The sequence below is a fragment of the Hemiscyllium ocellatum genome, chromosome 45, assembly GCF_020745735.1.
Source record: "Hemiscyllium ocellatum isolate sHemOce1 chromosome 45, sHemOce1.pat.X.cur, whole genome shotgun sequence".
Lineage (NCBI taxonomy): Eukaryota > Metazoa > Chordata > Chondrichthyes > Orectolobiformes > Hemiscylliidae > Hemiscyllium > Hemiscyllium ocellatum.
In genome coordinates this window covers 13,048,066-13,075,587 of record NC_083445.1, presented here as the reverse complement: position 1 = coordinate 13,075,587, position 27,522 = coordinate 13,048,066, and the positions used below count along the sequence as shown (strand labels likewise).

The following is a 27,522-nucleotide window of genomic DNA, read 5'->3' as shown; positions in this document are numbered from 1 at the left end:
CCCTCCCTCCAAAAAAGTGCAAAGGTAATCAAAAAAAAGAAAACACTGAGTTAACACAGCAACCTGAAAAAAAAACAGGCTGAAGGTGGGCAGGTAACACTATGGGACTTGTGAACTCCCAGCAACCAGTGCTTTGAAAGATGTCCTGTGGCACTGTTCCACTTTAACAAGAGGGTGTTTGGGAACCTCAATTATTGGTAAAATGTTATCCATATAATTGGATAACCAGAACTTACAACCCAGAAACAACTTACACTCAAAAAAAATCTATATTTAATGTGTATATTTAACACACACACACATATATATAAAAGCTATAACAGTGAGGCCTGAGTCCAGTGAAATAAGTTTTTTTTTTCACCTTCTCAATGGAGGGAGGTGTTTCTTCTTCCCAATTACTAAATGAGAATATAGCTAACAAAGGCTTGTTTAAATTTAGAAAACACCGGACTGAATGCATGTCAGTGTGTTCTACACAGAACAGGAGATAACCCTACCTTGCACTCAGTGCCCAGAGTTGTCTGGTAGCTTTTGTGGACAGTGTAATGTGAAAGACATCCTGTTAGTGCACATTACTGCCATTAACTGACCCACTGTGTTACACGAGAATCTTCTTGTTTTGGATTTTTAATGTGTGCAATGTTTACATCTACATCAGGCAACGACAGGTTCAGTCACAACTTTCCCACGTTTATTACTGGTCCCTGTAACTCAGATATATTACAGATTGCAATATATGACATTCTAATATGATCAAAAATACATATTACTAATATTGGCTTAGTGTTTCTGTGTTGGCTGCACTGCCGGAGTGTCATCTTATGAGAAATCAAAACAGTGCAGCCAGATTTGTGGCGTAACTCCTGCCATGAAGAGATTGGTAAAGCCTATGTGATTCCCAAGGTTCCCTTATAGCCTCTTCCAACCTCTGACAAGTGAAAGAAAATGATGCATTCTCACGCAAGATGTCACCGCCCTGAAAAGGTGCACATTTCACATTCTCCTAGCTGCTGCTACAGTGGTAATTGGCATGAACTTGCCCACCTCTGCCCAGCTCATTACGTCCTTTAATGCTGTTCCCAAATTTGGTCCCAATGCATCCTACCTTTAATGGCTCCTTTATTAAAACTAGTTTACATGTTGAATCTATTGGTTAATGGTAGGGTCACTGCCACAGTCTTCTGAGCAGGTGGTTCCCAGCTCTGGTCCCTGTGTGTTGTCTGTAACTGTGTGAGACTGGCAGGAGAGGACAAAAGCTGAATCCACAATGACGACTGAGGTGCACCAACACACCAGCTGTAGCAGCTTACAGAAGAATTGGGACAATCCTGGTGATGGCCCAAGCAATGCCAGCATTTATTCCCCTCCCTTCTACTAATTGCTCAGTTGATTTCCTTTCAGCTTGGCTGCTTATATGCAAACAGGCTACATCTCTGTGCAAGGAGTCTAATATAAAATGAATCAGAAGCACAAACCTATAAAATTTGTAAACCTGAGCATCTGGTAGACATATCTAGACTAGCAATATAGTTCCCTCCTCTGTTTGCAAGTGGAAGGAAAAGTGGGATAAACCAGCCCTAGCTAAGTAACTGTCTAATAAAAGCCCTGGTTACTGGAGTTTATAGACATAGTGCGTCAGACCCCAACAATTTTTAATAAACATGCTCTGTGTAAAATATCCCATCAAATCTTTAAATAATTCTGAATAAATAAGAATAAATCATAAAAAATACAGAAATAGATCTAAGTAAAGATTACAATCAGCTTGTTCCAGATGAGACAGCAGGATCAAGTTTTAATCATGACAGTTGGAACTGACTGTCTCCAAGGATAAAGGCACTCTGATTGAATGGGAATATCCAGAATTCTCTCCTTGGTCCTCTTCAAACATCAAAAGCAAGTTATCCCCACCGTGAACCAAATGCTGGTTCTGGTTGATGGGGGGAGCCAGTGTAAAACGAATCACACATTAGATACCAGAGGATTCATGTGCCCTGGACTTCCACTATTTACAACAAAGTCAAGATAATCAGAATATGGAGTGGAAAATTGATTTGGTCTCTTTTAAATGAAAGGCAAACACTAACAGAAATACAGATACATATAATATAACACCAATAACAATGAGACAGTGTGTTCAACTCAGAAGGTTTCTCTCTGAAAGGGACAGTGATGAATGTGGGCGAGGGGGTTAACTTACTGAAGTGATGTGATGCAGATCTACACATTTGTATTGAGTTAGGGATGTTTCTGTACAGATAAAAAGGTGCCATTCTATGTTAGTGCACGCATACCATTAACCCTCTGACATTCTTAAAATAGAGAACATTTTGTGTCCTTATAGTGTCAGTTCAGCCCCAAAATACAGACATGAGGATTAAACATTGATTAAGACTTTTGTTGACAGATTTTAAAAAAAATATTGTAAACAGCATTAACTTTACATGATCTGTAAAATCTGACCAATGGCCACAACACTGCAGAGAGATCTCCTCAGTTCTTGAGTGACTTTTTTTTTATAACCACTACAAGGAAGCAAGGCTAATCCTACAGCAGAGGCCAATAAACTGGAAATAAACTCCCAACATCATCCAATATGGGTCTACACATTCTCTTTAGGATGCAGTACTCCACGCCTATCATCATTTTGACTTGCACATAAATGTGGTTGCTGTTTAGTAACCCTGTCTACCAATTGTGCCCAATCAAAGACTTTTTGTCTCAGACAGATCTCCAAAATTCCTTGTTAGCCCAGTTCATTCATCAGCTGGGGTTTGCAGGAAAAGACCTGATTAGGTGTGGTTGGATGTCACTAGCCTCTCCAGGTGCTACAACAGGCAGCCCTTCCATCTTGCTGATTAACAAAGCTAACGATGCAAGATCGGAACAGATAAAACATTACAAAACTCAGCATCAGGAGACAACCGGACTGACACAATCAGGGCAGATTATTTTAAAGTCTTATTCTAAGTCTGCAGCCTACATCTCCTAGGAAGAAATCAGTGCCTGAAACCACCAGTTGACTATTTAGTGGTTCCTAGATGGTAAATACATAAAATATGCGCATAACGGAAACAGTAATGGCATTACAAAACAGTTACTATTTGACCAATAGTGGTGATTGGTAAGCACCAGAGTGGTAGTCTGCTTTGCAAGTCAGTGGTATACTTAACCAAGATTGACCCAATACATGTTTCTGTTTCACAATGCCAACTTAAGGCAGTGCCAAAACACAGCCTGTGTGTGCCTCCAGACACTTATGTCAAGAAAAATAAACTCTCACAAAGGAAAGATCAATGCCCTCTTCACAACATGGTGCGTATCCAACTTTTCCCAGTTTGTTACTCGTACAGAATGGCCCATATAATACTGCATAGGGCACAGAACATGGAAAGAACAACACATCAAGCAAAGACAACCTTTTGCCGTATCACTACAGCATCTCCAATGCACACAGACAAATCTTTTTCTTCAAACGTCTGCATTTTGAAAAGTTAACTCACTCTTGGCAATGAATAAAATGATGCCATCAGCAACAGAAGATCATCTCATACAGATCTAGCAGCCAGGCTATCTCAGAGTTACAATTCTTATTCGGAAAATGGTTTTCTGTGACTGGATTGTGAAAGCAAAGCTTCAGTCACACTTGGCTTGGATTTTACAGTCACCTGACTTCTTCTGTTCAGGTCTCATACAACAGCTTTTAAAGAGAATAGATGCTGAGTATTGGGTGCTGTCCCTTCGGCATGATCCTCCTTCATACCAAATCCTTCATGCACAAGAAAAAGAAAAGAAGAAAAGCATCCACATGGTCTTCAAATTTCCACTTTACGCAGACTCGATCTGCTGAAAGAATTCCTGGAAGAAAAGTACCAGGTTTAGAGGAGGATGTTACAGATAACTAATGCAGCACAGAGAAATTGATGATATGGTCTGACAGGAAGGGAGGGAAAAGACAAATAAAAACAAAAGAAATTAATCCCCAGGCTGAGAGCCAAGTGGAAGGAGAACATGGGAAAGATAGAAGGGTTGCATGAGTGATAGGAACAGGTAGTACAAACAGGTGGAAGGAGATGGGAGGGGAGAGTCAGAGAGAGGGAGGGAGCGAGGGAGGCGTCAGCAGAAGAGAAGACTTAGTGAAAAGGGATGGAAGAATGATTATTAAAATTGTTCAAACCTCGAGATGACAGGGAGAGCCAGAAGAGAAAGAAAAGCAAAGCTGATTGAATGAAACCCAAGACTGAAGAGCGGAACACAATTTCAGCTGAGTGAGTGTAATGCTCTCAGTCTCACAGCTATAGGTGAATCCCTTACCGATGGCTGGTGCTGGGTATGAGAGATTTATATAACTGGGGAATCTTCCTGTTGATCATTGGCTGTAGAGACTCTTTCAATCGGTGATAGTTGCGTTCCAGCTCTCGATGGTACTCCTTCTGGTCTGCTCCAATCAGAGTTTTGTTCTTGCGTAAGGCGTCCTCACAGCTACAGATAAAACACTTGTTTCACAGGTGTATCACATAAAGCTTATCATCTTCGCATGGAACAGCTTTGTAAGTGTTGTTGTACGTTACAAGACCCGCGATATTCCTAGGAGACACTACGAATTTTATGCATCCTTGATCTCATCCACATTATGGCGAAGAGTGAAGGTCAGACACTGCCTTAAACTGAAGGTGACCAGCCAATTCTTAATTAGCTACCACTATTCTCCTTTAATCTATATTCAACTGACCGATTCTGGCCTACAACTGGTATTGTACAAAGAGCTAGTTCACTATCTTCGTCTCAATGAGAGGATGATGCATGTTGTAGGGTGTTTAAAAGGGAGTTTTAAAAGGGTAGGTCAGGTTGTAACTGCTGTGAAATAGAAGGGAAGTTGGAAGCTGTAATGCAGAGAATCAACTGTTGACTGGTACATTGGAAACACAAAGGTACTGGCATACCGCTTCATGAAGTCTTTGAAGCAGAGGCGTAGCTTGTTGTGATGTCGGAAAAGCTTGGGATCATCTGGAATGTCTGCCAGGAAAACTTGGGCCACTTCCAAAGGCCCCTGAGAAAATTCCAGAGAGAAATCAGGATCATTTCAATGAGACATCTGTTAGAAACATCATAAACCTAGAAACAGCAATCATTTTTAACCATATGCTACTTGACATAATATTACAGGCTAGAGGTGAAGGTTAAACAGACTTGAAAGAGAAACATTAGTGCAAGTAAGATTACACAGGATACAGTTTAAGCAAACTATAACTTGGCCCCTTCGCACACTGATCCTGGAATATGGATGCTCAGGTAGTAGCTGTTCACCACGCTACTAATCCACGTGGCTATTCTTCATTTAATAAACCAGGTAATGACTGTTTGGAGAACTGTGAAGAGTTATGTGAACATAGGAACAGCAGGTGGCTACTTAGTGATTTGAGTTGAAGACCCATTCAATAGGAACATGACTGAACTGTGAACTAACTCAACACACCTACCTTTGGCCCATGCTTGTCTTTGCAGTGTGTTGTTGACATGGTGGTAAACTGACTAGACTAGCAATCCAGAACCCCAGGCCAATACTCTTGGGAATGAGTTAGAATTCCTCATAGTAGATGGTGAAATTTTAAATTCAATAAATACCTGGAATTAAAAGTTAGCCTAAAAATCATGCAGCCAATGTCAATTGTTGTAAGTTTCCACCTGGTGCACAAATGACATTTAAATTAGGAAACTGCCATTCTTACCTGGTCTGGCCTACACGTGACTCCAGACCCACAGCAATGCAGTTGCTTCTTAAAAGCCCTCAGGATTGTAAACATTGGGACATTATCTGACTATAGAGAGCACTAAGGAACTGTACCTGGTTGACTGTGGTTCCCACACTTCCCTGCAATACCATCTGCAACATTTTGGCATCTGCTGGGTCCTGGTGTGTGGCAAAAGCCAACTCCTGTGTCTTCTTTTGCATGTCCTCAATCGCAACTTCAATTGGGATTAATATAATCTGAAAACAGGACCACAGAGTTTATAAAGATTACAATGCATATAGTGTTGTCTCCAGAACTGTATTTAATTCCTTATTGCATTCTCTATGTCACTGACTTCCCTCAAGTTATCCACTGCACAGCCTGAACATTTTTTACCCACACGATAACATCGACTCGAGGGACCGAATGGCCTACTCTTGTTCCTATTTCTTATGACAGATATGGTTAAGGAAGATCATTTCACTAAATACCCTGATTTCCCGTCTTACTACAACTTTCCTCATTTTTGAGCTCGTTCATTCCACTTCAGTCAATTATTTGCCTGGACCAACAATTTTAGTTCCTTACAGGTCCTCAAGGCTTTGGATTCAGTAGCAGCAATAACACATCTGCGAAATGGCAACAGTCAGCACCTCCAAAAGCCACAGCAGTGAAGGTGATGTTGCCAACCTGTGACAGGGAAAATCAAAGTTGCAGGGTCAGCCAGCCACAGTGGGGAAGGGCCAGTTACAGAGGTACTCTATCTTGGGGTCAATCAGAACCCAAAGTCTCTTCAGTAATTGCTGACGAAAGGTAAAACATTGTAGAGAAATTTCCTACTCATGCATTTAAGTAGAATATCAGTCATCAGAAATGTGCTCAAAATACAACTTCATTGTCTAGATTATACATTCAGTGAAGTTGTCTGTTTGGCTGTCAGCCATGGGTAGCACTCTGGATTCGGAATCACGGGTTTCTGGGTTCAAATCCCACTCCAGTGCTTGAACACAAAAATGAAGGTTGATATTCCAGCACAGCATTGCCAGAAGTGTTTTATTCCAGATGAAATGTGGGAGGGAAGGAGGAAGGATCTGCCTGTTTGCATGGATGTATAAACTGAAGTAACACTATTTCAAGAGACACTAGGGAATTTTCCCAGTGTTCTGGCCAATATCTATCCCTCACTCAGTTTCATTGGGAGATGTAATCTGGTCACTATTACATTGTTGATTGCGGAAGTCTGATGTGTTGCCATGTTCCCTAGAACAATAGTTGTTTTAATATAAAATACCAATATACGTTATAAATATACATAAAACATACACGAACACATAAATATATACTCACATAGTATAACTCATGGGACGTGGGCATGCAAGTGCCTGCTTGGGTACAGCTCCAATAACACTCAAGAAGCTTGATATCATTCAGGACAAAGCAGCCCCCTTGGTTAGAATCCACCAAAACACCCAATCACTCCACCACTGACACTCAGTAGCTACTGTGTGTACCATCTGCCATTTAGAAGGCCAAGGGCAGCACATAAGCTTTCCTCCAAGCTTATGGCTTGGAAATATAAAACTTTCCTTCACTGTCACTGTGTCAAATTCCCTCCCTAATGTCATGGTGGGTCTACCTACAGCAGATGGACTGCAGCAGTTCAAGAAGGCAGTTCACCACCACCTTCTCAAGGGTAACTGGGGACGGGCAATAAATGCTGGCCCAGCCAGTAACACCTACACCCCACAAGTGAATAAATAAAATGCGACCACAGTTAAAAAACATTTCATTAGTTGCAAAGTGTTCGGAGATATCCAGAGATTGTGAAAACTGCAATGTAAGTGCAAATTCTTTCTTTCAAGACCTAATTTGTCAGCTGTTTTAAGTGACTGTATCTCTCTCTCACACACATACACACTAAAGAATGCAGGACATTGTTGTTAAATTTTCACCTCCAGGATGCAGGGCTAAAATCCAACTTGAAGACACTGGGTGAAGATATGATCTTATTCAGATGAGGAACAGATGGCACACTGATTGCTTTACACTTCAGCCTCAAGGCTGCAAAACTGTTTGTAATCTAACACACTCACTCAAACACAGAGATAGCACAGCAAACACATTCAATAAACTGACAATTGAACATTTTGTGCAGGGAGGATTTGAAACTATAAATGGCTAAAAGATAGGGTAAAAACTTTCAGAAACCCTTCACCTTGATAAGAACAAATCATCTCATATCCACACACAAGCCCACACTATCCTCTTTGATCAGAGGAACTTGGTTCAGGAGGATCCTGTCATAGAGTCCCTACCTCTTCCTTATGGATAACATTGATCCTGGTTTTGATGTAGGGGAAGGCATGTGAGGTTGTGAGGATGGTCTTCCGTTTATACTGCTCATGCAGGTCTCCATGAGCACGGCCATCTAATGTAAAGGGTGTGCAGTACATGAAGCAGCGCAGGTTATAATTCTTGTCAAAGTAAGTGATTCGGTCCTTCATCTCATAGGTGTCGAAGAAAGGCTCAACGTAAGTGATCTGTATGTATGCCTGAAAAACACAAACGCTCTTCAGAATGCTTGCAACTTCAGTCGGTTAAAGTTACACAGAAAATACAAAGATGTAAACATAGTGTTGATGCCAATCCTCTGGACAAGTTGTATTTGAATAAAATGTGCCCACTGTATTCGCATATCTCAGTATCCAGTTTCTGCTCAATAGCGAACGCTGGTCCACAACCTCACAAAAAAGTACTTGTAAATCTTTTTTCCTGCTTCCTGTTCTAAATCTCTTTCACTTAATATTGTGTCCATTCCCCCTTTTAGTAGGCTCCTTAGACATGATAAATTCCCCATCTACCTTGACCTCTCCCATCATTAATCTTGAACACCTCTATCAAATTCTCCTGTAACAATTCCTGTCATAATGAAAACTGGCTCAATTTTTTAATGCTTATTTTATCTTTATCATTATCATCAGTTTATGTTTATACGCTTATATTTTCTCATACTAGATGGTATTCTTTCAAGTTACAAAACAGGATGATATATTTGCCAAATAGTGTAAGCAGAAAGTGAGAGAGAGAACCAAACATGCCATAAACAATAGATCAGATCTAAGCTCTGCCAAGTCCAGTCATGAATGGTGGTAGACATTTAAACATCTCACTGGAGGAAGAAGCTTCACAAATATCCTCATCCTCAAAGATGGGGGAGTCCAGCACATCAATGCAAATGATCAAGGAGAAGTATACGCAAAAATCTTCAGCTAGAAGCCCTCAGTCTTCTGAGGTTCCCAGCATCACAGATATCAGTCTTCGGCCAATTCGATTCATACAACAAGATATCAAGAAATGACTTGAGGCACTGGTCCTGACAACATTTTAACAGCAGCGCTTGAAAGCAGGTACTCCATAATTTGCCATACCCCTCGTCAAGCTGATCCAGTACAGCTATAACACTGGCATCTGGATAACATTGCAGAAAATTGTTTATGTATGTCCTGTATATATAAAAAAAGGTGGATTGAACTCAGCCAATTGTCAGGCCATTAGTCTACTTTCAATCGTCAGGAAAGTGATGAAATGTGTCACCAACAGTGTTATCAAGCTACATTTGACAGAGTGTGGCATCAAAGTGCTGCAGCAAAATTAGAGTCAGTGGGAACTTAGAGCAAATCACTTTGCTGGCCTGAGTCATACTTGGCACAATGGAAGATGATTGTGGTTGCTAGAGGTCAGTTATCTCACTTCCAGAACAGTCCTACAGGAGTTCCTCAGGGTAGCGTCCTCGGCCCAACCAGCTTCAGCACTTTCCCACCAGCATAAGGTCAGAAGTGAGGATATTTGCTGATGATGGCACAATGTTCAGTGCTATTCAGGACTTCTCAGATACTTCTCATGTCCAAACGGCAAGTAATATTTGTGCTTTGTACGTATCAGACAATGAACATTCCAACAAAAGAGAATCCAACTATTAAACTTTGACATTCATTGCATTATGATGAATCCTCAACTATCAACATTAAGCAGGGTTAACATTGATCTGAAACTGAGCTGGACCAGCCATATAAATACTTCAACAGCAGATCAGAGGCTAGGAACCCTACAGTGATTAATTCCCCTCTGGATTCCCCAATAACTATCTGCTACCTGAAAGCACAAGTCAGACATATGATGTACATGCCCACTTGCCTTGCTGAGTGCAGCTCCAACAACATTTGAAAAACTTGAAACCATCCAGCATAAAGCAGCCCACTTGAATGGCACCAGTTCCACAAACACTAACTCTCTCCACACTAACATTCAGTCGCAGCAGCATGCACCATCTACAAGATACATGGAAGGAATTCACCAAGGCTTCTTAGACAATATCTTTCATCACCCTCTAGAAGTCAGGGGTACCTGGTACATGGGAGGAAAACTAGCTGCAAGTTCACCTCCAAGACATGGTGGCACAGTGGTTAGCACTGCTGCCTCACAGCGCCAGAGACCCGGGTTCAATTCCCGCCTCAGGTGACTGACTGTGTGGAGTTTGCACGTTCTCCCCGTGTCTGCGTGGGTTTCCTCCGGGTGCTCCGGTTTCCTCCCACAGTCCAAAAATGTGTGGTCAGGTGAATTGGCCATGCTAAATTGCCCGTAGTATTAGGTAGGGGTAAATGTATGGGTGGGTTGCACTTCGGCGGGTTGGTGTGGACTTGTTGGGCCGAAGGGCCTGTTTCCACACTGTAAGTAATCTAATCTAATCTAAGTATATAAAACACTCTTCATCCTGACTCTGAAATATACTGCTGTACCATCAATGTCGCTTGAGGTATTAGCTTTAATCTCGACTTTGTACACAAATCCCTCTGTTCTTCCAAATGACAAGCCCATCTCCCATCAATATGCTTACTTTCCTTCTCTCAAATATTTAAGTATCATGCCACCTGCAGTATTTTGACCATTCCACCATCTCAATGTTGCAGTGGACCTCAGAATGATTAACTCTGTTTCTGAATTCAATATTGTCCCTCTAACTAATGTAAGTCACTTATATACAGACTAATTAGAAATAGTCCCAGAACTAAATGCTATTGGACACTACTAACCACCTCCAACCAGAAACTGCTCTTGACCTCTCAATCCTTTTCAATAGTTTCCAGTTAGGTCCCTTGTCAAAGGCTTTCAAAACGTCACCCAATACATCTGTTACAGCCTACAGAACCATCAGACATGCCAAACACAATCTCCCTTCCTAAAACATGTGTAGGTTGCTTCCAATCATCTTCTCTTCATCTAGACATCCAGTAATTTAATTTTTAATTAAAGATTTCTACAATTGCTTTACCACAGATGTTAACCAAGCTATAATTACTTAGGACAATTAACTCCCACTTCCAAAAGTGGCCACTCTTGGTCTGCATAACATATTCACTCTCAATTGAATCCTGAAACGGAGCTTCTAGATCCTCTGCCGTTTCTTCCACAATTTTATCTCGGCTGTATCCCATCAGGTCTGACATATTATGCTTCTTTAGCTTAACTCGCCTCTCTAATATTTTCCTTTTATCTAACTTTTAAGTGATTTAGGATGTCTGTTCTTCAACAGTTTGTGACGTTCAATAAAAAGGTTTAAATATCACTGTCATTTTGTACTCATCTTTTACTAACTTCACTTCCTTCTGTATTTGCTCCGTTGCTAAATATCTAGCCATAACAGGACAAATGCAGAAGTGCATGTCAAGGCAAGAACTGGCTCCTCAAAATAGCTACATGAAGAATTTACCAATTTTTGAAAGAAGAGCAAAAGGACTGCTGCAGAATGCTAGCATTTCACCTTTGAATCATGGACTACAATACAATCAATCTGATGCAAGTCTCTTCTGTTAACTGTTTGTAAGTATCTAAAGCGATTTGACCTTGAGTAATCTTAATGCAGATCCGAATGGAGAAAGACCCACTGCATACGATTCCTCCTATTTGTTACTTTTTTACGTGCTAAATTAACAACTTCATACAAAGATACCAAAAGTACGTTAGGCATTAGAAGTTTTAGATTGGCACAGGACAGGAAGGTGTTAATGTTTGGAACAAAGGTACACAGTTGTATCAGAGCAGAGAGAGCTTTATGCCGCATTTATCAGAGGTAAAACCACATGGAGCACCTGAGGTCACATTGAAGCTCTTCACTTTGACCTGTGCAAATGCTCTCAAATGCTGTACACTGCAGGATTGAAAGGAAAGCATAGGTTGTGAATCAGCCAGGCGGGCTGTGATGGCGAATAATTTTCACCACTGAGATTGCTGTTACCTTATTAGGATCCAGTTTAGCTTTGTCAACCGGATTGGAATCTTTAATAATCTCAGTAGCCTCTTCACCAAATTGATCACGGTAAAATTCCTGTCACAATGCAGAACGCAATGATTTAGTGACAGCATGTACAGAAACCCCCATAAATCTCAGGACTCATAGCTACACATTATTAAGCCACCCAGTGTTATTGTTATCAGTTCAGACTATGGTTCTATACAACAATTATGCTGTTTCATCTTCTCAGTGAGCATCTATCCTGGACCTCCCACCATGAATGCTAGATCACAGCACTATTAGGTCATGCCCAGTACACAAACAATGTTCACTGAAAGTGCTCCTTTAATGGTTAAATCCCACAGTCTCATATCCGTCAGAATTAGGAGTCAGCCACATTTCTAATGGGTAACACTCTCGCAGAGTCAGGTCATGAGTTCAAGTCTCACTCTAGAGGGTAAACAAATCTCAGCTGACGCTACAGATCCATGCCGAGCAATGCTACACTACAGATTCATTATTTCTGGGTACAAAGTTAAACTGAGGAGTGTGTCCTCTAAGGTAAATGTAAAATATTCCACAAGACTATTAAGAGGAGGAGTAGGGAAGTCATCCCTGGTTCCTTACCCAATATTTATTCCTCAAGTAAAATCACGGAACAGAATATGTTATCCTTATCACATTCCTGCTTCCTGAGTACAAATTGGCGACTGTGGAATCCCCATTACAAAGACTGACTATGCTATGTAAGCACTTCACTGGCTGTTCAACACTTTGGAATGATTTAAGATGGTGAAAACCTCCGTAAAGCTCTTTGTCTTGAAGCTGACATTTTTCGAACTTACTTACCTCAAGCCGATATGAAATCTCTGCGAGCTTGGTGATCGAGGGCTCCTTGTAAACAAACTCTTGTTCATCCAAATCTCCAAACTTACAACCATAGAAACCAACTCGAAAGTAAGTCCCAAACATTCTCTTCGAGTCCTGTGTAAAGTGAAGACAGGAGTGTGTAAATAATCAAAACAAAGCAAAGCAGTGACTTGTTCAACCCTCTACTGACACTCCACTGCTTAAATCTCATTATTTGGCCAGTATTGCTTATATCAAGGTAATCTGGTAAAGGCTAAAGACTGTAGCTCATTGTTAAAGGTTTTGTTTGGCTGGTCAGCAAACATGGCTTGAAGACCAGTGTTGCTTTTTTTACACTTGTTAATGTACCCTTACTTCAGATTAATTTCTTGTCCCACTAACACTTTTAAGCATCTTAATCACAATTAAGGCCCCCGAGAAGGGCAGTACTACTTTAGTATTCACTTTTGCAAGCTCCCCATCCAGCCCCTCCAAATTATGCTGAATTACTTTTAAGATGTAGCCAGACTGACATTAACTAAACACATTTCGATCATTCTGTAGGTCTCAACTGGATCATTCATTTCTCGCTCCATTCGCTTTCCAGAAAATAATTTCCGGCATAGTCATAGAGCCATAGAGACGTACAGCATGGAAACAGACCCTTCAGTCTAACCCATCCATGCCGACCAGATATCCCAACCCAATCTAGTCCCACCTGCCAGCACCCGGCCCATATCCCTCCAAACCCTTCCTATTCATATACCCATCCAATAAATGGTTACAACTGCCAAAGTGGTCAAAACTGAGCCAGCACCCAAGCTATTAATCAAGAATATCAACACACAACCCGATGATGCCAAAGCAGGTACAGAAAATGCATGAAAGGTTTTAAATTCGTTAGCCTGCTGAGAACGGAGGTAAATCCAGTAAATGAATAGAAAGTACAAGTGAGAGGCCAGAATGAAAATGATTTATATAGAGATACCAGGAGGGTCTGAGCAGCCTGTTAGCATCTGAAAAGCCCAGCAAGATTGAGTAGTGGGAGCCTGGATGATTTTAACTGCCAAGCCTCAATTAAATAAGCTTGGGCAGTCTCCCACCTTACAGCAAGACAGACGACAGATCGCCTGGCTCATGGGTAGGAATGCCTTGCAGCGTCAGGAAACCATGGCTAAGAAATCTTGGGGTCAGTCCCCAGCAGTCAGTTATGACGGGTGGGGAAGACACTTAGTCATGACACAGCAGACCATGGCCATGGTTATGATGGGTGGGGAAGACACTTAGTCATGACACAGCAGACCATGGCCATGGGGAATTCAAACTAAAGGTTGGAAACTCATTGATTGTAATGACACAGAAATTGGGACATTCTGTATTTCTACAGTACTTTCCAAATATTTGGTCAGATTTTGGTCTTGTCAAGGTGAAGTGTTCTGTGGTGGGGAATGATACTTAATACAGAGTGTAAGATAGACTAAATGTGAATCACTGTGTCAGAGTGTGTTTTTTCACATTCCCTGAAGATTGAGACTTGACCTCATCAACACATTGCTGACATCCTTGACTTCACCCATGCTTTTTCCCCCCAGATCTTATACTTCAACAGACAGCTGCACAAATTAACAGGCTTGGAAACCTCAGTGACACCCACTCAGGTCCAGACACTGCAGCAGACTTATTTGACTGCACAATGTCAACTCGCTGTCGAGAGAAGAGCCACTTAATATATCAGCCTAGCTGCCGGGACAGAAAGGCTAACATTTAATACATTGCAGTGTTCACCCTTCCCAAATTTGTACAGACTTTCATTCAGTTAGTAGACCCTTAGAGAGAATTTTGAAAGTTGAAGTAACGCCCAAGAACTAGGAGTTGATGGAAGAAATGACTGACTGAACGCCAGAAATATTTGAGATAATTATTCGTTCATTTTAAGTGATCTTCAGTACAAATGATATAATCACTCTAAGTTTGTAGAAAAAAATTAGAGCAACTTACCACAGGGTGAAGTGAGGGGACAGTATGACCAGCAGCAAGTGGAACAAAGGAGAGAGCACACAGAAAGAATCATCAATTGATAGACTTTGCACCAATCACCAATTATATGTACAGGTGTCCACCCTTGACACCAAGGTGCAAGCGCTGCTGCCAAAATGGACAGTGTGCAACCAAAATCAATTCATACCTCATGAAGTTTCATTTTCCTCCCTCCATTCCAAAAAGACAATGTAATTTATAAGCTGCAGGATGAGCCCTACCGATCAGTAAATGGTCATTGTTCTATACAATTTGAGGTGAGTGAGAAGGCACACCTCATACTTCAGAGAGATTTCACTAAGTTTGGATTGTGTGTCCTGACTGGCAGCAGCATTTCACCTCAGGGTTTGTCACAGGGAAAGGACAACCCACCTCCCTCCACCCCGATAACAGGAAGAAGGCACAATTTTGGCTAAAGAGTTGTCACGTATTACAGTCATAGCTCTCGTTCAGATCTCAATGGAACATATAACCAGGCCATGTATCGTCATAAAGCAACTACATTTCTCTCATAGGATCTGAATAAATTCAGTACAAGATAAACATGTGCTACAGCACCACAATTAGAAGGAACCAGTTCCATTGTTTAGTTGAGCTCAACACTGCAGTAAGTTTCTCAATTTAAAACTCCACCCTGGTCACTTCTGAAGCCTTCATATGATGTACCAACATACTAAGGAGTAACTTACCAGAGGCAAGGGCTTATTGATGACAAAATAGTTCACCTCCTTCAATACACTGCAGTGAAATTATGGTACCCACAACTAATGCATTTGAAACATGTCTATTTTCTTAAATGATGAACACACAAAAAAAACACTCAAAATTAACAGAAAAAACATTCAGGAGCACATCCCTGACTACATGGCACACAGGAGCTATGTTCTAATAATAAATCACTTTCCAGTTGCCTTTACAAAGTACAGGGGAAAGTGACTTCATTAAAGCACCCGGCATCCTGCCTAATGCTTTAAAGTCTTCACCTCCGCACTGACATAAAACCTGCTGGCTTTCCTCAATAAACCACTGCTTCCTGCAGGCAGTATGCATTCTGCATCTTAACACAAGATGCAGTGTTTTATGACCCAAGGGCTAATGGCTTATCTGCCCAGAATCCAACACAGCCACAATCAAGCAGCAACATTTTCTAACACATCTAGCGCTTGGTTCGGATCCACCAGAATGTTACTTTGTGTTTTAAAATCAATCAAGATTTTAATTTTCACCCACTCCACCCCACCATGCTCACGTTCCTTTTGGTGCATTAGTCAAATTTAAATTTTGTCTGATGTTTTTATGCAGGTTTTTGAAAACACAGAAAAAGAGCAACCTACACATTGACTACCCTTTCCCACTCCTGTGGAGTTGGTGGGAGGAAGCCAGCAGATGTGTTACCAGGTATGCTGTGAACACAAGCAGAAACAGCTGTGTGAGCCACTAGATGTGAGAGATGGAAATTATTTGGTTACAACATGACTTGAAGGTCAGTGTTACAAATGACGTGATCACACTGGGAAACATCAGTCAGCAAAACAGGGTGACTATGGAATTGTCAGGCAATACTTTAAGCACTCTTCAGGCAGCCCTCTGGATTTATCAGTTCACTGAAGAACATGGAAGAACGCCCTAGGAACCCTGAAGGGAGCTCATTTCCCACCTGAAAACTTATAATTTGACAATTTAAAGACCTGGTGATCCTTCCACAGGTCTGGAATTCAACATCATTTTCAATTCTCAGCCCTCAGCATCCTAGCTTTCTTCCTTATTCTGAAAGCCTGACAATACTGCTCCCGAGTTAGTGTTCAAAGAGACACCCTTTTTCATTCTCAAAATGTCAATAGTCTTAACTTCTACAGAGGCAGGTGAAACTCATGCTTCAGGTGAAGTGCAAGTGCAAATATCTCAGGGTAAGAGTTCAGGGCTAGATATATATCTTGGTCAGCCTTCTAGCTTTTCCTTTGATGTTGACTCGTGTTTCTTAGTCATAAATTAGGAAACCCAGTATTGAGCAAGACCTATCCCCCAGAAGAATAAACTAGGTATACAGCCCAGAAGTTGACTGGTTAGAATCCCTCTGTGCTGAATTTATTAATCTACATTGGAATTTCATTAGGGGGGTGTGCCTAACTAGTATGGGTGTCCTTAGAATACAGAACATTACCTAGGAGTTTGGTCCTTGCCATCTAACCCACATGCATGTAGAGGAGTGAGAACTGCATCAGGCTGGTTTTTCCTCCAGTTCAGAGTTGTCTGGTGACACTCACTGTCTAGACAACATCAAGGCTGAATCTCAAAGTATGTTGCAATAGGAACTCAACAGTGAGTCAGCATGAGGGCAGAAAAATTAGAAACACACTTTAAAATAGCAAGTGGGACAAGCTAAGAGCAGCCTGCCTGCTGACCTCAACGAGGAAATGCTGTAATGTGAAGGAAACAAAGACAGGAAGAAATCATTGGAAACAGTATAAAAATAAAACCAACAGAAATGAGTAACTGTCATTCCTTCCCTCCCCACCCTAGCCAATCCGACGGCTGCCTGAAGCAACTTCCAAAGCCTGCACTCAGTTAGTTAGAACATGAGATATTTCCCAGTTGGAGAGTGCGTTGTCTCCTCACATGATACAGCCATAACATGCAAAAGCACCATCATCATACAAACAATCCAATCCACACGGAGTGCATGCAGCCTACCTCCCAGCCAGAACTCTGCACATGGACAGAGAGAGGGAAGGGGAGAAATAAAGCGAGAGAGACAAAATTCACTGATCAATGAATACTCAAACAGATGCAGGAGCTAATACATAATCGTGAGGTCAAGAGTACACACATTATGATGCTGCATTTCAGAGCCACTTAGATCCTATGATCAAAAGGATGTTTTATCATGATGTTCCAGTAATAACGACTCTAAAGTGCAAAAATCAGGCAACACTGCAGCAAATGTCAAACATGGCTGTACAAACCAGCAAAGTGAGGGGTTTACATCACTCAGTGTCATGGTTTTGGGGGGGGGGGGGGGGGGGAGGGGGGAAGGAATATATATCAATAGGATAGTGAAGGGCATATATCAAATAAAGTGACAGAAAGGAGTCGATATCATTCAATGTCACAGTGAGAAGTTTATATTAGTCGATGTCACAGTGATGGATTTACATTACTCAATGTTATAGCCAGGGGCATACATTTGCTCCTGGAACAAGACAGAACGGATAGTGTCAATGCAAAATGTACACAGTCAAGGTCACAATGAAGGATATGAACCAGCTTGTGCCACAGTAAAGGGTGGCACTGGCTGATTCATATCAAAGCCAAAGGAATACAGTAGCCACTGACAAAGAAAGGGGGAGGAGGAGAAAGAAGTTGCTCTGGATCACTATTTAGGAAATACATTAATCAACACCTTGGCAAAGAGCAACTGTATATTTATCATTTTCAGCTTGATTTTTTTCATTCCACTGTAGGAATCCCACCAAACCACTGCCTCCAATGATCAAGTCAAGAGACAAAATTCTCATGTCTCACCACACAGCCTGCAGTTAGCGTCACCACAAAGATTATAAGCTTTGATTTTATACAGCTTGAAATTCCAAACCATTCTGGTGTTATACCTATACAGCTTTGGACACCCATGCCTTCAGGGTAGGAGGAAATGAGGCACTATAACCAGGAAATGAGTTCGAGGCTACCAGGAGTGGTGGGTGTGTGCGGAGAGTGCATAAAGTCCAGCAAAAGGACAAATGAACTCAATAGTAATCATGAAAACAAGCAGCACTGGGAATGCTTGAAAAGGGTCATCAAAACATTGGGGGCTTCAAAGTTCCACATCTTTAGCAGTGGACTGGGACAAGAGGAACCCATGTTACTGGTAACAAAACTCTAAAAGCAGCAGACTGTCGCAGTTTTCCGAGCGATGTGCCAAGCATTGAGTTGGGTTGAACATTTTGGCTGGTGGGGTTAATTCCAGCACTCAGACTGGTTGGGAAAGAAGATGGACTTCAAATCTGAAGATGAAAATTAATCTCAAGAACCAAACTTACCATTCTGGATCATTTTCCCTACGAATTGCTTAGAATGTTTTGGGATTATCCTCAGCAGATTTCCAGTTATGTGCATTTTAACTTTTGTTAAAGATGTTCTGTGGTAACCCTCTACATTATTTGAAGAATGGCTGGATATCAAATACTGAGCAATCTGGAATTATTATGACCTTCCGAGGATGACAGTCAATTATCTATATTCTGTACTTTTAACTGATCGTGGGAAGTAAGATTTATGATCAGTAGCAGACTGCATACCCATGCAGAACCAAGTTTATCTTTCAAGAGGGCCACATATCAGGATTTGCCTGCACTGTTAAACTAATGTAAGTCAGGGTCACTCACCAGGTTTGACAGCTTGGACTGCAATCAGCCATAAAGTGATGGCACTCGGCCTTTTGACCCAATGTTTTAGCCACTTAACTCATCTAAGTGGCGCTTGGACACTGACAGCTACAGCTCTAATTATAGGATTTTGGAATGGACTTAGAACATTTTAAATACATTTCAAACTTCAGTGTGTTATTTCTTATTGGTGCCTCTGCTTAAACGGTGATTGGTCACATGCCTGACTAGTGTAGCAGCCAGTAGGTTTATCACTAATCTCCAAACAGTACACCATCGCCATCCCATGGCATGGACTAGGTACTGCAGGCATGCCGCCACTGCTTTCTAAACCTCCCCTAATCATGTCCCCCTCCAAATGGGAATAATACTTTTTGTGACAAGCATATGTACATGCCTGTAGGTTTATTCTTGTGAAAGGTAGAAAGCTGCAGCAACCCTATCCATTGGGACTGGCAATGCTTTGGAGTTTGAGCTCATCCAAAACCCTGCAACCCATAAACTAATTTGCACAAAGTCCCATTCACCCAATATCTTTGAACTTGCTGTCCTAAATTACATCCTCATTCACCAACTTCAGAGTTTGCAATTTGTTCAAATGGCTCCATGTCCTGAATCTCTCATATCTCTGTATTATCCATTCTGAATTCTTTGCAGCTTTCCAATTCTCCCCCTGTTGACCGATTTCCACATGGTTACTGGTAGCTGTGCTTTCAGCTGAGACATGATGGTCTGGAATTCCCTCCCTAATCATGTCCACCTCCTCTCTTATAAGATGTTCCTTAAAACCCAGCTCTTCAACCAAGCTTTTCCTCATCTGCCTGAGTGTCTATGTACCCAGGGGTCAAATTTGCTCTGATAATGCTTGAGGGGCTAGGGGGCATTTTCATGCACGACGCATGATAAGGTTAGATACATTTGACAAGATAATGAAGGCAGAGATATGTCATACTTCCCAGAGTGCTGCGGTGAAAGAAATAGCAAACTACACTGCAGCCAACTCCATAGCACCATTGACAAACTGACAGAGTGGACCATCCTCCCTTGATTTACAAAGTGTGGAGGGTGGAGTGCCTGATAGATTAGATTAGGTTAGATTACTTACAATGTGGAAACAGGCCCTTCGGCCCAATAAGTCCACACCGACCCTCGGAAGAGCAACCCACCCAGACCCATTCCCCTACATCTAACACTATGGGCAATTTAGCACGGCCAATTTACCCTAACCTGCACATCTTTAGACTGTGGGAGGAAACCGGAGCACCACGCAGGCACGGGAAGAATGTGCAAACTCCACACAGACGGTTGCCTGATGTGGGATTTGAACCTGGGTCTCTGGTGCTGTGAGGCAGCAGTGCTAACCACTGTGCCACCCATAATGAGGAAGGGTTTTAGCTGGAGTGACAGACAAGGATACCCACCGCCACAGAATAGTGTACAGGTTTTCAAAATGCTTATTTATAATTATGTATCTCCAATGTTGCATTTACTGAACAAAACACTAAGCAAAACAAACAGCTATTGAGTTAACACAGAATACCTGATTTGGGATTTTGTTAAAAGCATCCTGTAGTTTTCCATGGATTGTTGCCAGTTTCTTACTGTCCCGGTTGGCCTCATGAATTGGGATCAGGATCTTGTACACTTCATTTACAGCTTCATACATGCCAGCCTGGTGAGGAAAACAAACCACAGTATCAACATTAGAACTGAAAAGCAGGATGGAAAGGATCTACCTTCAGACATCTCCACCAGCCCAAAACTAATAAGCAGGATAGGTCGCACCACGGTGGTTTATTCACAGTACATTCAGCAGCCTCCAGATAACTGTTTCTTAATGAGGAAAGAAATCAATGCAGGAGATTTGATTTTCAGTTAGATGCACATTATACTGTTACAGCTTGTTTGCAAAGCACAAGCATATCATTATGCTACCATAAAGGAGACTAGCATTGTAACAGTGAGATTTTCCTCAAACACATTATGGTACTGTGGTGGGATTCCATAGCTTTTTTAAAAGATATTTTTATTGAGAATTTTTTTTATTTATAGTATTATAACATTACATAAATATAATATTTTACAATTATAACAATTACAACAAACTAACTACCATCTTACTCTACAAAACAAATCAGAATTACATTCACTACCAATCTATAAATAAATAATACCACCCCAAGACTTCTAACCTTCAGGAGCATTATCACATGCGGATGTATTCGGGATTCTTCCTCCCAGGGCACAAGGCTCACTAAACCCAATCACCATGGCTAAACAAATCCCTCAATTAAAATGGCAGACAAGTCTGCTTTCAGGGTAATTCAAAAAGGGCTGTTATGTCTTCTCAGACAAAGTTCTGTTTTATGGTGCACCATGTTTGTGAGCAAACCCAAAGGGATGTGTTCTACAATTAACTTGTGCCATCCCAACAAGCCCAGAGGGTTCTCAGACACCCAGCTCATCAAAATGTTCTTCCTCGCACAGTACGTGAGAATGTTAAACAGCTTTCTTCCATGTGCGTCTAAGGAAGATAAATTTGGCAGACCCAAGAGCAGAGACATTAGGTCTCTCTTAACTTCGGACCCCAGACCCCTCTCTATTACTCCTGCCACAAAACTTCAGTACCTACGAAGCTTGTGGCATGACCACAAACAATGAGTGAGGGTTCTATGCTTATTTTGCACTTGGGGCACTTTGGAGATGCTCCCTTTTTGAATTTCACAAGCCAATCTGGGGCCAAATGAACCCTGTGAAGAACCTTCAACTACATCGCGTGTGTTCTGTTACAGAACAAGATCATTCTCGCATTCTCCCAAATGTCCTCCAATGTTTCTGAGGGAATGTCCCCATCTAACCCTTGCTCCCAGACCTCACATAGTCACTCAAGACACCACACCCCAATAGGTGATAAAGAGTACTATGCTTGTGGCATGAAGCACCCTCTTCTCTGTGCCAGAAGAACATCACGATCTCCCCTTCAAACAGGTCTCCCCAAACAAGAGACTCCCACAGCTGTCCACAGTTTGAATCCAGGGTCCATCATCCCTGGCCGGAATCCCGGCATACCAACTATAGGGGTAAGGAAGGTGGTTTTAGATAAACTGCCCTTTGCTCTGTCACATTGCTCTCTGTATTAATAATGATTGGATTCTGACAGTACTCCATAACTGTCCTCATCTTATCCATAAACAACAGACTAGCAAGGGGACACTTTGCCTGGGAGGCCTCAATATCCAACTACATTGATCTCGGGTCCTTACAAGCCCAGTCGCTCATGAAGGACAGAAGGGAGCTTAGTTAGTATCGCTTGATAGCCAGAAAGTCTATTGCTCCCAACCTTGGGGGTAACTGCAATTTGGCAAGCTTAGCAAGGGGCTGCCTGTAATGCTAAATAAAAGAACTAAACCAACCAGTAAGTCTCCACAACATTTGCCTGGGAAATATCAGCATTCGCATGGGTTAGAACTGACAAAGAAGGACCTTCATTTTGATAAGGGCTATTCGACCTAACCATGAGATTGGAAGGGCCTCCCATTATTGAAGGCCTTGTCTAATCTTGTCAAGCAAATGAACAAAGTTAGCCTTAAATAGTTGATCCAAGGTGGGAGTAACTAAAATGCCTCAGTAAAGAAAACCCTCTGTGACCATTTAAAGGGGAATCGTAATTCACCTTTATAAGCAGGTATTCCCTTCAGACCCCCCAGGGCATGGCCTCTGATTTTGCAAAATTGATCTTATATCCCAAAAAAGAGCCAAATAAATTAATACATTGTATTAAATGGGATACAGAACCTGCCAGGTTTGATAAGAGGAGGAGAACATCATCTGCATATAACATAATCTTATGTGCCCATGATCCCACTTCTGGGGCAGCTATGTTAGGGTCTTTACGGATCGCCTCTGCTAGCAGCTCAACCACCAATGTAAACATTAGCGGTGATAGGAGACAACCAATACTGAAGTTACTGGATCTTACATCATTGGTGAGAACTGCAGCCAGAGGGTCACTATACACCTATACTCCACCTATTTGACAAAGACCTCATCTAGACCAAACCGTTCCAGAGCATAAAAAAGATATGGCCATTCCACACGATCAAGTGCCTTCTTTTCGTCTAAAGAGATCACCAAACCCTGAACCGAATGTTGCTGACACACTTGGACCGTATTCAGTAATCTTTAATATTATTGGAGAACCTACGGCCCTTTATTAAATCAGTCTGGTCCCCTTAACAATATAGGGTTGTATCTTGGATAAAATTTTAAAATCTAATTTTAACAGTGAAATGGGACTGTACGAAGCACAGTACTCTGGAGTCTTCCCTTTCTTAGGGATGAGAGAGATGTTAGCCTCTCTCAGGGATGGCGGAAGCAGCCATGACTGTATGAATAGTTGTACATGTCCAGCGTCAGCCCTGAAAAGATATTTGCAAATTCTTTGTAGAATTCACTCAGGAGACCATCAGCGTTGGGCGTCTTCCCACTTTGGAGCTGTCTTTCTGTCTCCTGTATCATTGCACTGTCAAGGGGGCATTAAGAAGAGATTCATGTTCCGAGGACAACCATTCACAGCCTATCAAAATATCTGCCACAGTTGCCTTCAACCATGTCTTGAGCTGACGATGCTGCTCTCCCTTCGATCTCTTCCAGCTAGCTGAATAAGAGATAACTATCCCCCTAGCATAGGCCTTAGCAGTCTCCCAGAGTATAGACGGGTTACTAGCCGTCCCCACATTGATAGCCAACAATGCTTTGAACTCACTCGAGAAGTACTCGACAAGCTTACTGTCCTTGAGTATAAAAGGATCGATCTGCCAATGCTGGGAAACTGTTCCATTGCCCTTAATCTCAACCTCCAAATACACTGCCGTACAATCAGAAATGGCTATGTTTCCAATTGTACAGGAAAACACCGAAGGTGCTAACAAAAAAGATCAATCCTGGTATGACACTTGTGTGGATTAGAGAAAAAGGTGAAATCCCTACCCATAGCGTGGAGACATCTCCAAATATCCACCAACCCCAATTCCACGCATAAGTCAACCAATTACTTGAATTGCAGAGGCGAAGGATAAATAAAAATAGGGTATTATGAACAAAAAAAAATTTGCCCATCCCCAAGTCTACCTTGACCTCAATTATTACTGTAAAAAAAATGATAACCAACAACACGTTCTGTAATACAATAGAAAGAAAGGAGAAGCACACAAAGTAGAGAGAAAAAGTAAAGGGAAAGGAAAAGAGAACCATTATTGTCTATACTCTTTGGACCATCCAGTCTATTTCAAAGTGCCCAGAAAGCTCTTTGCTTTCTCTGAGGAGGCAAATACATGCACAGACCCTTTGTGATTAAAGTGGAGCTCTGCCTGGTACCTGATGGAATATTGAATGTCCAGATTCCTCAGTCTCTTCTTCACCCCATGGAAGACTTCCTCTTGCGGATCATGGCCGCAGAAAAGTCCTGAGAAAACATAATCTTTGATCTTTTATAAACTAGGGTCTGAGGAGCCTTTCCCAGCAATCTGGAGGCTTCCATTACCTTTTTTGTCCTTGCAGGACTGGAATTGCACTAGGACCAGGCAGGGGCACTGGTCTGAATCGGGCCTGTGCACCACCACCTGGTGACCTCTTTCAATCTGCACCAGGTCTACCTTGGCATTCCAGCCCAGAAATCGAGGCAGCCATTCTTCAAAGAAACTGATTGGCTGCGCACCTACCTCTTGCTCTGACAGCCCGATCACCCAGATGTTTTATCTTCAACCGCGATTTGAGATCGTCGACCTGTTCTACCAAGGCCCGTACCTACTTCTCCAGGGCCTGGATATATCCCACCGAGGACTCGACCACAGTCTCTGACATCGTGATCCACTGCTCGACCTCTTCCACTTGCTTCCCGAGACTCTGCAGCTCCTGCTCGTGCTTCTGCAGCATGGCTGAGATTGGTTGCAGTGTGACGCGACTCTCTAAAATCGATGCCTCGATCATCTCCCAGATTTTCATGATCTCCGCAGCCAGGCCTTGTTGCATAGATGAGTCCATCGGGATTTTGGGGAGCACCAGCTGCAGCCGTGGGCATGTCCGATGCTGCAGGGGAGTGTCCTGCCTGTTCTGATTTATTCTATCCTTGACCTCTAATCATCTTCCCTCAATAAAAAAAATATGAAGCACTTCTCCCAATATAAAACTGTCAAGTTCCTTCAAAATAGCTTAGTTGGGGAGGGTAAAAGCACCACTTCACCCGAGTTATGGCGCAGAGCTCAGCAAGGCAGACCTGCTAGATTGCCGCCATCTTGGACCCTCTCAGGATTTCATAGTTTTAACAGTGCTATCTGGATTGGAAGTGGGTTGTGTGCAGATGTGAAATAAATGTTAAATAAATGTCCAGGACAAGGATTCCCAAATGCACAACCAAAACAATGTGAGACCGAAATTAGAACAAAACAAGAGGGAAGACACAATTAAATGTATTGTATACCATTGTAAAGGAGGCTGCTGCTTGTTCAAGCAATCCCACCAGACCAGCTTCTGTGAAATACTTCCCAGCACAAATGCCTTCTTCATCAGGAGAAAGAACATCATCCGATACAGCTGATTCCTCGAGAACATTTGATGATATGTACTTTGGGGGAGAAAATGCACAGAATTATAAATTAAAACTGATTCTTAATCCAAACTTTAATTATATAACAGCTTATATTTATACAGTGAGTTTAATATAATGAGATCTTCCAAGGCGCTGTGAAGGAGCATTATAAAATAATGTATAAAACTGAGCTATTTAAGAAAATACCTGGTCAAAGATGTTGGTTTTAAGAGATGCCTTGATGGAGAAAAGTGTGTAAAGAAGCAGACAGAAGATCCTCCAGAACATGGGGACTAGGCAACTCGAGGTATGGCAATTAGTGATGGATCAATTAAAATCAGAGATACTCAAGGAGGTCAGTATTAGATGACTACAGTTCCTCAGAAGGTTGTGGAGCTAGGATAAATTACAGAGATAAGGAGTGGCAAGGCTGTGAAGGGAAAGCTGGGAAACCAACAATGAGAATGCTTAAATCAAGTTGTTGTTTGTGTGGGAGCCAATACGGACCAGTGATCACAAAGCTGATAGAGGAATGAGTCACACTGCAAGTTAAGGCTCCGAAGTAATATAGTAGTCATAGAGATGTACAGCACAGAAACAGACCCTTACATACTTTTACACTTTGTTTTGGGCAACACATACATTAGTACTTTGCTCAAAGCCCCCACAGTTTCTTATCATTACCAAGCTTTTGTCAGCTGGAATGGCAGATGAGGTATTTTCAGTCATAGAATGCAGCTTTCTCGAAAATGATATGAACACCATCCTTTTTATCTACAATAAGTAGCACTTAATGTTATGAGGCAGTCCTGAACACTCAGAAATACTTACCCAACAACATAAAAATTTGAATACCACATCTCTATTTGTACCTGACTGAATGGGCAAACTCAACCTGGGGATAGCTAATCTTTGCTGCCACTTTCCTTGGCCTCAGGTACCAGCTCTTTATAACACAGCAAACAAGAACAAAATATACAGATGCTATAAATCTGCTAGAGGTAGAAAATTCTGGAAAGATTCAACAGATCACCCAGTACAAATGGAGAGAGAAAAACAAAGTACATCTTTGAGATTAATGTTATTTCATCAGAACTGGAAGACAGATTCTGATATGCCATCAATCTTAAACGTTAACTTTCTCCCTTCTCAGATGCTGCCTCACCTACTGACCATTTCCAGCATTTGCCGGTTTAACTTTGCAAGATTGAACCGTCACCCTCTTACCTGAAAGCTGACACAGCCTATCGGCAGATACCGACAGTCTTCCAGCATATTGAGGTATTCTGCCACCAGTGCTGCAGAGTGCACCAGGCACTGTGCCGCTTCAGCGTGGTTAGCTCGCTCGGAGTGTTTCCCTGCCATATTCTGTAACCACGTCAGGCGCAAATCAGGTGATGTCTGGTAACCTTTGGCAATTCTATCAGATCAGGACACACAGGTTAGTCCAAAGCTAGTGGACATGAGCTGCATTTCAACACACTCAATCTTGGAGTGAGCAGAAAGAAACAAAGAGTTTTAGTAATGTACCTGTACATCAGATCCATTAACATTTCTGGATCCTCCTGATGTTCCTTCATCTTCACTGTGTCGGTGAGAATCATGTGCAGGTTAAACACTAAGTCTTGTACCTGAATAGAAAGGAAG

At 41.9% G+C, this 27,522-nt stretch overlaps 1 protein-coding gene across 6 annotated transcripts in view; it reads right to left on the bottom strand.

Annotated features, from left to right (window-relative positions):
• LOC132835997 (dedicator of cytokinesis protein 7-like) overlaps nt 1-27,522 on the bottom strand; it is a 180,968-nt gene continuing 153,446 nt past the window's right edge. For 3 of the 6 annotated variants that reach the window (XM_060855177.1, XM_060855180.1, XM_060855181.1), the window contains 12 exons: nt 27,406-27,506; nt 27,103-27,295; nt 25,768-25,911; nt 20,830-20,961; nt 17,599-17,613; nt 12,871-12,996; nt 12,025-12,114; nt 8,048-8,284; nt 5,846-5,989; nt 4,944-5,050; nt 4,315-4,482; nt 1-3,858 (listed from right to left, as the gene is read on the bottom strand). In XM_060855177.1, the coding sequence (XP_060711160.1) occupies nt 3,816-3,858; nt 4,315-4,482; nt 4,944-5,050; nt 5,846-5,989; nt 8,048-8,284; nt 12,025-12,114; nt 12,871-12,996; nt 17,599-17,613; nt 20,830-20,961; nt 25,768-25,911; nt 27,103-27,295; nt 27,406-27,506 (1,500 nt within the window). In that variant the 3' untranslated portion in view covers nt 1-3,815. Of the gene's footprint in view, nt 3,859-4,314; nt 4,483-4,943; nt 5,051-5,845; nt 5,990-8,047; nt 8,285-12,024; nt 12,115-12,870; nt 13,006-17,598; nt 17,614-20,829; nt 20,962-25,767; nt 25,912-27,102; nt 27,296-27,405; nt 27,507-27,522 lie in introns of all 6 variants that reach the window. The other 3 variants (XM_060855178.1, XM_060855182.1, XM_060855179.1) reach the window with 2 other exon arrangements.